The sequence below is a fragment of the Ctenocephalides felis genome, unplaced genomic scaffold (genome assembly GCF_003426905.1).
Source record: "Ctenocephalides felis isolate EL2017-DRISC unplaced genomic scaffold, ASM342690v1 CF-g0.4_SCAFFOLD_01447, whole genome shotgun sequence".
In the NCBI taxonomy this organism is placed as follows: Eukaryota; Metazoa; Arthropoda; class Insecta; order Siphonaptera; family Pulicidae; genus Ctenocephalides; species Ctenocephalides felis.
The window spans coordinates 100929-115944 of record NW_020537601.1 but is presented as its reverse complement, the minus strand read 5'-3'; the positions used below and the strand labels follow the sequence as shown (position 1 = coordinate 115944).

Genomic DNA, 15016 nt, shown 5'->3' with positions numbered 1-15016 from the left:
TCGCCAAATGTATCCTTAAAAATAATAATTATTAGGAAGAAATTGTTATTTTTGCAGATAACTTCTACAAAAAGATCAGGATAATACCTTGTTTCAATACGCAAAAATACATTATAAAATATATATTGAGCCACCAAGATTATATAATTATCAATAAAATATTTTGAATATTATATCGAATGGAAAAACAAATATTGAGTTTTTTTTTCAACATACCCCTTTAGTATACAATGTCCCTTTACGGCCGAGAATTGTAAATTACATTGAATGTCCTTAACTGGACAGTTGTAAATAAAAGAAAGAATAAAAATACTGTTGATTAACTATTGAAAACTCAATATCATTCAACTTATTGTATTTCCCAGCTGTATCAAAACCATCTAAATATTTTATCTACATTAATAAAACATAACACATTCCTACATTTTTTTGCAAAATATGCCACTTTGATTAAGTCACAAACTCATGGCACACTCTAGCTATTAAAATAATATTAATGAAAATTATAATAAGTACTCAAATACAATATACGTACTCAAATACATTCTGCTAACAAAAGTACCATATAGTCACTTGAATTTTTATTGACCTTGTTATGGAATTATGAATTAAAGCACAAATCATAAAGCACTTGCTTTATAATGAATATAATAATTGCGTATGATTCAAATATATTGATTAAGATTAATTAATTGATTTATTGTTGCATTATTTTTATGTATTTTCATAATTGCTTTTCTATTTCAGAGCCCACAACGAATATAATCGGCGAGCCCGACCTGTACATAGACCGAGGCTCCACCATCAACCTGACCTGCGTGGTGCTGTTTTCTCCGGAGCCTCCGGCTTACATCTTTTGGAACCACAACGATGCGGTAAGCGACACGTCGACTTCTCATTCTCATTTAGCAGCAGCTTTGTGTTACGTCATATTTTCTCTCCAACTTTTAATTGGGCTCGCAAACGAAACAAGCGACCGAGTTTGCGTCTTTTAACTAAAGATATTTAAACGACATTTAGCACATGTGCTGACAGTTTGCTCAACTGATTATATTAATAGAAGACAGTAATTGAACTTTAGACAATTCATTATTTTTGGACGTCATTCATAATATTTGTGTGAAATTTATGTTACATTTGTGTGATTATCAAAACACTTCGCGACCACAAGGTTAAAATTTATTTAATGTGGTCAATTTTTTAATTTAGGATTATATGTTCCTGGTCATTTTTGTTGTAATTTGACGACAAGAATGTTTTTCATGTAGTTGTATTTATGTAGTTGTAGATATCATTACTTTATATATTTTGGCTGATGTTTAGCGTGCAAGCCATATCAGAACTTTTTTTTAATTTATGTTATAGAGCAAAAATATCTGTTGATTTGAATTAGGTTGAAAGAGATGGGTACAAATGTGTTATTTTACCAATTCTCACTATTATATCATAAACAAAATCAAGCCCGCCATTGCATAACATTTAACGTCATAGGCTAGCGTAAACTATAAACTATCCCATTTGATTTCAACCTCGGCCAGCTAAATATCAGGCAGCAAGATATCGAATTCTACTTTAACTTATAGATCTTAAGTGTAGTTGTGTATATGAAATATGAAGTCAGATACTGTTAAGCACAAATAGTTATGTCACAGCTAGAACAAAACAACTGTTGGGCTGCCTTCCAAGACAAGCCACCTAATATGTCAAAAAAAATCTGAATTAAAAAAAAAGTTTCTAGATCTGCTTGACATGGTGAATTCAATTTTGCTTTTATCACAACCTACGTCAATAATTCAGTTCATATTTATTGATTATTAAAAAGCAATAACCACGGCAATTGCCATTCACGGTAAAGCAGTCATAAGTCTAAAGTATTCTCAAGAGAAAAATTTATTTGAAATTTCATATTAAATTGAATGTCTTCAATAGAACTCTTTAGCAATTCTGTATTTGCATATGTATAAAAACTGAATCATAAATTACATTCATATTTGTCTTTGTTTTTGTAATAAATAAATAATAAAATGATAGATCTGGGAATTTTTACTCAAGTAATTTATAGACATTTGTACCAATAATTTATAACAATTTGTAACAATAATTTATAACAAGTTGTACTATATTTCTTACATTAGATATCATGAATTTATTTTTGTTGATAATAATTGGAAAATCTTAAAATATTTTGTGTATCTTGGGCGGTTCGCCAGCTCGTACAGGAGTTTCACTTCTTGTAGCGAAAAATTCAAGTGAGATTTATTTGGAAGACTAAAATCAATGTTTAAAAACTATATTATCTGCATTGCAATAATAACATTTGCTGACCACGTAAACAGATTTCCATACTACAATAAACAGCTATTATCAACAAGAGTCATTATTTTTTAGCTTTTCAAAAGAAGTAGGAAACTAATTAAATCTTTGTTTTCCGCTCCTGGGCGTGGTTGTACACGTTGCGTAAACACTGCAAAACGACCACATTTTAAAAATATATTGCAGCAGTTAAAGTGAGTTATAACTTCTATGTCCGCAATATTAAAAATAATGTAACTATCGTTTTAATTAAAACAAAATATTGTAGTAAGTTTTCTGCTTGCTGAAGCATAAAGTTACCTTAATTAGTTTCATTTTAGCACGTCAAGCAAAAAATGTGTGAAACCTTGGAAAATGAGTTTTATTTATGGAAAATAATAATATTTACACTGAACGACGATTAATAATAGCTTATTTGATAATATGATTTTATGAGTTACTAGTATAAGAATTTTTCATTAATTTCGAACAATGACAAATTATGCACTACGTACGATTATTCAAAATAATGACCCTATATTTATATGTTATTTTGGAAAAATAATTTTATGTTTTTATTTCGTTTTTTTCAATTACGCATGCGAGCCTTTTCTAAATAAAACGCCCAGTTTTATACTAAAATAGAGAGGTATTTATCTATAACTATAAAACTTTTATCGAATTCTAAATTAAAATGTAATAAGTAAATTATTTATAAGTATTATGAAGTACTCTTAATTAGTTCCGTGAAATATTATCATTGCAATGCAGATAATATAGTTTTTACATATTGATTTTATTTTTTTTTTTTGCTACAAGAAGTGACACTCCTGTACGAGCTAACAAGCCTTGGGCGGTTACACAAAATATTTTAAGATTAACGTAAATATATTTGAAATTTGAAAATTACATTTTTAAAATTGCAGTAACAAATTAGATTTCTCAATAATTTAGCTCACAGTGATCAATATTGAAGCAAAAAACGACATGCTTGATGTCGTCCATAGACGACACTTGTGCACACCGGTAGTCAAGCGGATGTCACCTATAGGTGACGCTCGTGGCGGAAGGGTCAATTTTCTTTTTTGGACAGACGATATTTTTGTAAAGTTCTTAAATTTATTGGGTTTTATACTTATGAATATAGATTTTATGAACTTTAGAGTAGCTACTCTAATTCTCTAACAAAGAGTTGGTTCATTTTTAACTTCATTTTAATATTGTGTTTGTCTGTGCTATATTTCACAAAATACTATTTTATGGTAGCCTGAAAAAAATCGCGTTTTTACGATGATATTAGATTACTCACTGGATTTGGTTATGGTGGATGAAAAGAAGAGTAGAATGAAATAAGCTTTACTTGTAATAGTTCGCTTATAATATGTATACATCATATTTGATTATAAGTAATAGCAGGATGAGCGTTTAAAGTAAAATACTTAAACCTATTACAATTTGTTCAAGTTTTATGAAAAATGATGCCCTAAATTAGCAAAATCACTTTCTTCCTCCGAGTCTGATTGTTCGCAACCTTTATTACGGTCGTAACACACGTATGCGTTGGAAATAAAGACCGAATGAGTAATTACAGACGCATTTATAAACGCAAACGCATAATAAGATGTTATTTCTCAAGTTGAGCCTGTCATAAGTATCACATAAACCGCACACCAACGCAACGCCCGATACTGGAAATGTTGATCATTAAACTTCTGTCATCATCATTAGTCTGCCACAATTTGAGTGTGATACATCCCTTTGTATACGTTTTCGTGAAATTGCACATATACCCACAACTGCACAGATTAGTCACACTTTATATAATTAAAATGCCTTGATTTCAAGATTCGGGCTTTTAAGAGAGCTTATTTGAAATTAGAACGTTTTTGTATATGGTACATTTAACCTGAGACCCGTAGTTGATTGCTGGATATAACTGTTTGGAATTTTGTTAAACTACCATAATGACAACTATGGTTTTTTAATCTTTGGCTGTTTCTGTATACAGTCAGAATGGTCAAAACAAAGTTTACTTTTTTTTTTAATTTTATATTCAATAGCAATCATAATACATGACAATTTTATGAGCTATTTGGCTTATGTCATTCACTCGCACACATACACACACACTTTCAAACACACATATAAATTAATATGATAAAAATTATATTGTTAGAGAATCACTTCAATAAGTGATTTTACTACTCTGTTTATATAAGGTTGTTGTAGTTCTAAGGTTCCTCAATATTATCTTTGGGCAGCTTCTTCTTCAGTCTTCTTGAAGTTGGTGTCTCAAGAAGCTGAGTGACTATATAATTTGTATGATGTTCTAGTTTTTGAAAATGTTTGACACTGTTGATTTGTATTACTTTGTTTGCGTATGTGTTGCTATTTCTTATTACGTCATCGTCCATTAATTATACATATCACAATGTTATTGAGAGATTTATTTCTATTAATTTCTATCTTTGTTGAAACATTTTTGTAAGTATAATTGCAAGCACTTGTTTGAATCAAAAGAATTCATGAATATTACATAATCAATTTAAACTGTTCGCTACTAAGATATAGGATAGAGCAGGGCTTAAAAATTCGGGGGTAAAACAAATTACTCAAAACGGATTTGCTAGTGAAACCTATCATTGAAAAACAAGTAAAGTTAGAAATTTTTTAACAACAATATTAGAAAGTAGAGGGCAAAAAAGAACAGCCATCCTAATTCTTACAACGTCGCCTTCAGAAGATATACGGCAATGTTTGAAAATCGATAAAAGAAAGTATTTTCTTTCGTTGTAAGATTTTTTTGTTTGTGAGCACTATTGTTAAGTTTAGGTGACTTTAATTCAAGTTACGTTATTTATTTTATAAGATTTATTGTTATTTTTTAGTTAGATTTAACAGTTTTTTTGCGTACCTTTTACAAAAGCTCGCAAGTGAGAAAAATCAATTGAAACTTTACCCTGGCAAATAAAAATAATAAATAAAAAAGTTAAGTTAAAAACATACTACTTAGTGATAATTTATATTAATAGTTCAATGAATCTTTCTGACAAAACAGATGGATATTTTTGAAACGAAACACCAGATCAAGGTTATATACAGTGTTATTTATAGTGAAACTTATATCTTGCATTGAGTGAATAATGTAGCTATTATTTTGCAAAATCTTTTTGAAATTAAAAAGAAGACATTGGACCTGTTTGTTCTGCCTATGGGGTAAAAAAGACAAGATGACAAATTTTTGAAAAACAGCAAAAAAAACATATTCTAACAATGATTTATTAGCTGAGAGTTTTATTGAACATAGTCAGATAGCTGTTTGTTTGACGTGTTGTTTGTTGTTATATAATTTGTTTGGTTTTTACAATATAATTGCTCAAAGTCAAATTGAACCTTTGTGCCTCACCCTACCCTACTACAAATTCAAAAATTAGTAAATTTCAACAATTATGGTTAGATGAGTATATTATACAAATAACCCCCGTACAACACGGTAGTTACGTTCCAGAAAACTAGCGTGTTATGCGAATCCGTGTTATAAAGGACAAAGAGGGGATAGTACAGAAAGAGGAGCTACGTTCCTAGAATTCAAAAAAACATGCTACATATCATGATTTTATAATAAATATTATTACATTTGTTCGTTTTGTATAAAGTAATATACATTACATGAATTACATGATTTATTGCCATAATTAACAATTAGTGATATTTAACATGATCCTTTATTGTGCAAGATATCCTCATTTTCTGAGCAGTTTTCTATACTATCTTCAAATCTGTGCATTATTTTTTGCAAAAAAATATATTTGCGATTACATGCTTTTATCAAAATGATATTTATATATTTAACACATGTAAAGTAATCTTCATTATATTGTTATGCTCATTTTATTGAAAGAGTTCCTTAAGAATTATTTAATATATTGTTCAGATAATCCTAGAATTTTTTCGATAGAACGTACGCGCTCTAACAATATATATCAAATTAGTTATCTTTTGCACTAGTTCCATCACATTTATTCAGCTGTTGTACGGCAATTTTACTTATTTTAGATTAAATTCTTAAACCGTCTTATGCGATCCTATGAGGTGGATGGTCTCAATTCTTAAACCGTTTTAGAGCGAATCCGTGTTATAGAAGTACCGTGTTATGCGGGGGTTACCTGTATATTGATATTGTACGAGCTTGCTTTATGATTTAGCCAAATTCAACACAGTATTATTCCTCAAACTAATAACAAATAAATGTTTGATAAATGTTTGAAAAACATTTATCGCGGCTTTAAAATATCATGTACAAATATTTTAACAACGAATATTCCGTTCGCGTTGCATGAGCATGAAATCGTTCACAAAAATAAAGTTGCAAGTTGCCAAAGCCGTACAATATGTCGATGCTTGTCTCCATCGATACTATTCTCGAAACGTGAATATGTTTTTTTATTTCCAGATAATCTCGTACGACTCGCCGCGCGGCGGCGTCTCGGTCATAACCGAGAAAGGGGAGACCACGACGTCGTTCCTACTCATACAACAAGCGAGGCCTGCGGACTCCGGACAATATCAATGCAATCCTTCGAACGCCCAAAGCCGCAGCGTCACCGTGCACGTACTAAACGGTAAGAGATCGCTAGCATAAAATCCGCTTTAGGGGTGGACAGTATTGGCAATGTATCGAAATGATCGTATTTGATTCATAAAAGCAATTGTTGGTAATTCAAATTTTATAGAGATCGATAACTGTCAATAATGTCCTAAGGTCATCCTCATATTTGCCATATGCATGTTAGTAACTACTTACATATTTAATTTAGTTTTCTAAACTCAGCAACACATCAACAAACCGATTCTGCCGCTAAATAGACCAATGTTATGGCAAGGTTACGTTATGTAGTATTTTGCATATAAAATGGTACTAAAAACCGTCAAAATGATATGTATTTGCTAGACATCAAGCGTTTTGCACATAAAATGTATCTTCACTTATATGTTATTATGCCACATCACAAAGATGCGCTTTTGATAAAATTCTTTTTATGCGTTTTCTAGGTTAGGTTTTCTATCTAAAAAGCCTTACTGCACAGCAACCATATAGCATTTTGACAGTTTTTAGTACGACTTTATATGGAAGAAGTACGTAATATTGCGTTGCCATAACATTGGTCTTTTTTACTGCAGAATCTACCCATAAATGCATGTTACTGTTCTAATATTTGCCAGACATAGATAGTTGATATCATTTAAATTTATTTACAATGTTTGAATTCGTGAAATTAATATAATTTATACTTTTAAAATCTATATCCGCCATGAACTTATTATTTAGTTTAATTAGTATCCGTTCACTTTGGCATAGTTATATAGTCTAAGAGACCAATTCCCCGATGAAGTAGAAAAAATGTGGTAATGCTATGTTAGGGGTCTATATTTGTATCAGTTGGTAGTAACAAACTGACAAAAAACTATGTAATTTGTCGTGTGATTATAACTTTACACATACATAATAACTAAAACGCAAAAATGCCAAATAGCATTAGTGCATCTTTCTGATGTCTCTTTGATACCAAATATGTGAAGTTAGGTTTTATGTGTAAAACGCCTGACGCACAGCAAATACATAGTTTTTTGACAGTTCTTCAACACAACCTTACACGAATATATACATGTAACTTAGTATTACCACAACATATATATTTTATCGAAAAATTGGCTCTTTGAGTTTTCAAAACTGTGCTCATTTCGACATAATTCCGAAAGAATCTAAGTGCATGTTATTTGCTATAATATATTGCACCAGACAACGATATGGTGCAATATGATTCTTACTAAGCAATAATTAACTTGACTTAATTTGAAATAATTTGAAATATTTAAATTCATAATATTCATATAATTCAAATTCAGAAAATCTATATCAAACATTTATGACCATATTTGAATCATAAAAGCAATAGTTGATATTTCAATTTTGATAGAAAGCTATACCTGTAAATAATGGTTTTATTTCGTCCTCATATTTGTCTTATGCATGTTTCTTACTACAAATTTAATATAGTTTTCAAAAATTTGTTAATTTTGACATAATTCCGAAAGAATCTAAGTGCATGTTGTCGCTTTAATATTTAACAGACATCGGTATATGCAAATTTAATCCTAAAGCAATAGTTGATATGGTTTAAATACTTTTGAAATATTTGAATTCATTAAATCCATATCCGCCATCAATGTAAGTACATAATACTTGCCATATGCATGAATTTGAATTATTTTCAATTGATAATCTAAGTGTATCTGAATCTACTATAGAGACAAAAAAATATTTGGAAGTTATTGATTTAATGTAATTTGATTGATAAACATTATTAAGTACTTAATACTATTGACCGCAGGCTTATTAATAACTTATTTAATAACCAATGATTTGACCACCAGGCTGTTAATCGGCTTTTAAATTACTATTGCTAGCATATTAATTGGGAACTAAGCTGGTATTAATTATAAGTAAAAGCTATCTGAACCATTAGTGTTAAAATCTATTAGTAATCCAAATGCGGTTTATGCAATCCCTTGGCAATTTGTTTATTTTGATCTGATAATCAGCTACTATTTACAGTAATTAGTAATTGAAATACTGTGAATATTAGGAAATATTGAGAGTTTCTGCGATAAGTTTTACATTTGGATTTTGATGAATACATCTGCTTTATATTTGAGTAATAGTGTAACTAGTAATTGTTTAGCATAACAATTCGGATACTGTTTGGGGCATATATGACTTATTTTATTATTTATTTATTTATTATTATTGATTATTATTAATAATTTATATATTAGAAATTTCTGCTGTTAATTTCATGATTTTTATATTATTTCTACTATATTTTACTGCGTTTCAAGGATGTTGAAAGTGTAATTAGATTGTAAAAGAGAATATTTTCAATAATTATATTTATAACTGATAACAATAATATCGCAAATACTCTACTTTCTTAATATGATTATATTTTTATCATCTGATAAACATAGTAAAATTTAGTAGAGAAAATATGAAAATCATGAAAACACTGTTTTACGTTATCTGTGAAATAACAATATTGCTAGGTAAATAAATAGTTCATGTTTTTCTATATTCGAATGTTTGGAGTTTTTAGCTATAACTCATTATAATGAGTACGTATTTGATCAATTGTAGTAAAAAGAATAAACTTAGATGACTTTATATGATGCTAATATGCAAGACTGCTATTCATTCATTTCTTCATGTTTCATTTTTATTTTTTAGCTATTTTCAGTTGAATTTAACCTTTTTTGTTTTATTATACATAAAAATGAAACATAAAGAAATGGAAAGAATAGCATTCTTGCAGACTTGTGCCATGTAAAGTAATTTAAGATCATACGTTTTATTATAAATTTAACTTAACGCTAATTTTAATAACTTAAAATGTAACTTTTGCTAATTTATCACTCAATAATGTTTATACTTATAATAAAAATGTTCTTATTATCTATGTTATTACAAAAATTTCTTAACGATTTTTTGTAAAATTTTTGATTTCATTACTTATTACAAATCCTATTGATTTTATATTACTTATACATATTTGAAATTACTGATACTAGTATAAAGCCTCTTAAAACTATTATGTTGCTCTATATTTATTACATTAAATTGTAATAATCCATTGAAAAATTATACAAGCACCAATTTAATTGGTTAATGATATTGAATATCATTTTTACAAATCTGTTAAAATTTCTGATTAATTTAATAAGTGACTCATAAATTCGAGCAACGTTAAATTTGCAACTTGTCGATTAAAGATTAATTTGTCACATAGTGCCCAAATAACATTTACTGAAATAAACATGAATTTCGATAAAACAATGTGAACAATCGATATATGTATATATAGCCATACACGTTCGATACATATTTTTATACATTTTATTTCGCTTCAAACGCGTTTGAAAAATTCTTCAATAAATTGTTCCGCAATGTGCATGAAATGTCAGTAATCCCCAATTGCATTCAGAATGATATAGTTTTCAGCATGTCGACATATTGTATGAATGGTATTGACATTTCGATAATATTGATAAATATCGCCCATCTCTATTTCTGCGATGCGGTATATCCGAATGTTTTCGCAACCCGATCGGACTTTAACACAACATAGCTCATCCGCTCAGGTCGTCGCTGCAGCAGCAACGATGTTTGGGATTTGTTCTCGAGTGAATGCTTGCGATGAAAGCGTTCGTGCATAGATTTTGGAGCCACTATTCCCGAATTTGTTACAAATCGAATTAATTCGAGAAACTAGCTGTAAGTGGAATTCTGTCTTAAGGCAATTAGGGCATATTGCCTTAAGGCAAATTGCTGGAACTTTCCGTACCAAATATTATCATTTTTTTAAAAACGATTAACATTTTTGAAAAAATTTTACATCAAAAAAATTAGATTTTTGAGAAAATGGGAATTTGACAAAAAATTACTTTCTTGAAAAAAAAAAAATTTTAAAAAAAATATTTTCTTTATTTTGACATATTTTGGAAATTCTGAACTTTTTTCAAGCAACCGTACTGTTTTAACTGCATAGAGACAAATGTCAAAGCGCGTAAGCCGTCTAACGAATAAACATTGGTACGGAACCCATAGGAATGCAAACAAAATTTATATTGATTGTTAAAATCTCTATAAAATATCTGATAATTTGATGTGCATATGTCTAATGATCATTTTTGACCGCCATTTTTTTTTACATTAGATCTCCGAAACCGCTAAACCTGCCTTTATGAAAATTTGATCAGTTTTTCATCTTGTCAATACAAGTAAAATGCCTTTGAATTATTAAAATCGGACGCTCCGTTCTCTTAAAAACTGAGTTACCGTTTTTGGCACTTTTGGCCCCGTATCTTCGGAACGGCTAGACCTGCCTTCGCCAAAAACTAATCAGCACGTCTCTTTATCAATATGAATCGAATGTTTTTTGAATTATTTAAATCGGTTGATCGGTATTCCCGAAATCGTCGACGAAAATTTGTATCCGCACACACACACGCCCACACACACACACACACATACATCCATTTTTATAAGGTATGCCAAAATGTTCAGAAACCTTTAAAACGTAAAGATATATAAAAATTTTCATTTTTGATTTTTTTGCGATTACTATAACTTGCCCCACGGGAAGTTAATAATAATTGAGTTACTTCATGGTTACTTCATTAGAAACTATATAGTCAGAGTTTAATAAAAGTTTAATAAAATTTAATAAAAATTTATCCACGTATTGTTTGATAGTATTAATCAATTTCCCTTATATTAACGTATTAAAGTTTAGTTTTAAGAATTTTTATACATTATTCAAAGTTTTCTTAATAAAATTCTTAATGCACTGTTAATAGTATATATATATATATATATATATATATATATATATATATATAATGTTTAAATCAATTTGTACTCAGAAAAGGTGTTCGTAAACAAAGTACATAGTAGTAAAAACTAAAAATATTTTGGTACATCTTTCTTTTCTAAAGAAATTTAGCTTAATTACAAAAAACTAGAATGAAAAACTACAGTAGCATATATGTTACTATTTTGTTAACTTATAATTTTTTTTAATAACAAATACATTCAGCTTGAGCAATACAAAACTTTATATCCTAAAATAAGCAATTGATGTTTCATTTAATAATAGGATCAATATAGTTGAGATAAGCTTGTAAAACTCGACATTTGATATGAAATTGTCACATTGATTATAATTGACCTCACATTATTTCGGTAGTAGACATTTGTGTGTCTATACTTAATCAAAATCATAGATAAATTTAAATAAGGATAGGGGGCGGCGGGGCTTAAAAGTCCTAGAGTAAAAAGGTTTAAAACCGTATCTCAAAAACAAGTTAACTATGATATCTTTCTACTATTTCAAACTAGCAGGACAAAGATGTGTAACTATGATTATATATTTTAATAATACTATTTTGAACAAAGATGTGTAACCAACCTTCGTCTTAAATCGGGAGACGTTGCTATCACGAGATAAACGATACTTCTAGTTGTATGCTTTTTTATTTGAGCACTGTTGTTTAATTTACGATATCTGAATATAATTTTAAGTACGTTAATTAATTGTATGTAATTATTTTTGTGTTTTTGATTTTATTACTTTAAATACCATTTTTGATCACATTTTAGTTAGACAATGATACCTGTAACGTTTTTGTTAGAATCCTTAGGCAGAGAAATAATTGTCTTTTATAACAGCTTCACGGTTTTAAGTAAGATGTATTTAATTAAATCACTTCCAAGTCATCAAGCTTCTAAGCAGATAAACACGTGTATGCAAATTAACGTTTTGAATTAGAATGAATAGAATAAAAATTATATGATGAATATTTCAGTTTTTTATTATTAAATAGTTATTGACACAATAGTTAAATAAAAAATAGGAAAGAAATAATGTAAATTTCATTTTAACTGAATGAACGATTAACATAATATCTTGCTTAATCACTTCACTTGTTTAGAAATAGGTAAAATAGAAATATAATAGTCAAATATAGATAGACAAATATAATATGATAATAGTAATCAAAGTATTTAAATAGAAGAATGACATAAATACAAACTTGAATAATTATGAATAATTATATAAAACAGATGATTCAAAAAATCTGTTTTAGCTGTAGAACAAAAAATACGAGAAATTTGTCTATACATGTGTATGCTATTTGGCTCTAACATGGATCTACAATTACAAGAATTTTGTTTTTGTTTAAAACATCAAACCTTATTTTTTGTATCTATGCTTTAAAGTAATGTTCATGATAACTTTTGTATAATTTACCTATTATTGCATCAAATAATTATCTAATATTAACGCATAACGTTTAAATCGTCTAAAAATGAATACATAATTTCTTTTGCTAGATACATTTTATTTTTATTTAGATATTTTTATCGGTTTTTACAACTACCTACTTCAGATAAATTTACTATTTAAATTGCCACTATTGTAATTAATGTTGGTTACGCGTATACCAATTCACTAAATACCGCAGTATAGTATTTTAAAATTGCATAGAGACATTTCGTTTTTATTTGCTCGATCATTACCGTGTCTAATGAAATATTCACCTGAATGACCATGGAATTAGAATCTCATTAACATGGCTTTGTGCGCAGTTGCACATTCTGCACGAGCAAATTGGCAATCAACGCCGCGAACACAACACCAGCTTACTGGTGGAGATGATAATAAAACATTGATTATGTGCCTTGGTATCGGTAAAATTGCCATAAAGCGTTAAGTGATGGATATTACTAATGCAGGCGAGCACTTAACTCCTGGAAAACCTTTGAAGTAGAAACCTGTCTTTCCGAGCTTTTTATATTGTTCATGCTAAGACGCCTACTGGGAAAATATGATATAAAATTGACACATTTTGAAATTGAAAATTTCAGTTGAACTGAAATGTAAAATATGCATTGTTTATGATGAATTCTAGCAAGGTTTTAGGCAAGTGATATTTTTAATTAGAGTATTTATTACTTTTCAATCTTTTGTCTGGTACCAATATGATCACACTATACTTTTGGGGTATTTAAGGATAAATGTATTGGTTGTCTATGGCTCTAAGAAAAGATCTTGGCTTAGCAGTCAGTGGTTCCATGTTCCTATTTCACTTTGGCGAGAGTGGTATCAAATAGTAGTGATATCAGAATTATAGATCTCAAATATAATGTCATGTGAAAATATTCTTTTATAAGTAAAATAATCTGGTCAGAAGGAGAATATCAACTATTAGGGGTTGCCCTCTAGCGACACTAATTAAAAGTTAAGGAATGTATATCACAACAACTTGTAGAACACTACGTTTATGTACAGGGTGTCCCAGAACTAAACGCAAATCAGAAATGAGGTGAAAGGATTGTAACAATTAAAATGAGTTGCACTCATCATTAACTTTTTAGTTTAACCTAGAGCTTCGGTAAAACTTTATTAATTTTTTAGTTATTGTGGTTAATTTTCATTAATTTTGTTCGTGTAAACTTTGGATCGGTAACATTAGATAAAATTGTTAGGACCGCAGAAATAATCATTACAAAATATTTACTCAATTGCTCGAAATCTTCAAGAATTAAGACTTTTTGTTAAACTGCGAATTTGAATCTTACAATTTCCGTGTGCTTTGAAAGGTTCTTTTTTAAAAAAAATATAATAAAGTGTGTTGGCAACTTTTATCAAACATTAGTGCATGTAATCAGGATTTCTGAAATGTACAATACTTAAGTTTTATAGTAAGAAATTCGAGTAATTTGTACATTTGTGTTTGTTTTGGAAGCATAAAAGTTTATATATTATTTCCAAAGCAATGTATAGCATTACATTAGCTCCTCTTCTGTATTTTTTTCCTTTTTATATATTTATACCTATTTTACAAAATTTCACTATGAAGTATCATAACATTTCTTAGGAGTATCCAGAACGTCCAAATCAAATGACCTATTATATATTTGTTAATATATTTGTTTTCAGTTCTGAACAAATAATTTTCTAATCAAAATATACAGTATGAAGCACTATAAAAAATATTTAATTTATAATGAATAAACCACACAAATTGATAATAAGTCCAAACTCGTCGATCAAGTTCCATACAATTCTATAGCTTTCATTACATTTCAATTAAATTAACATCA

At 28.8% G+C, this 15016-nt stretch overlaps 1 protein-coding gene across 1 annotated transcript in view; it reads left to right on the top strand.

Moving 5' to 3' along the window:
- Positions 1-716: 716 nt before the first annotated feature.
- Positions 717-15016, top strand: part of LOC113369697 — a 31750-nt gene continuing 17450 nt past the window's right edge. The window contains exons 1-2 of the mRNA XM_026610269.1: positions 717-875; positions 6746-6914. Coding sequence (XP_026466054.1) covers positions 717-875; positions 6746-6914 — 328 coding nt within the window. The remainder of the gene's footprint in view (positions 876-6745; positions 6915-15016) is intronic.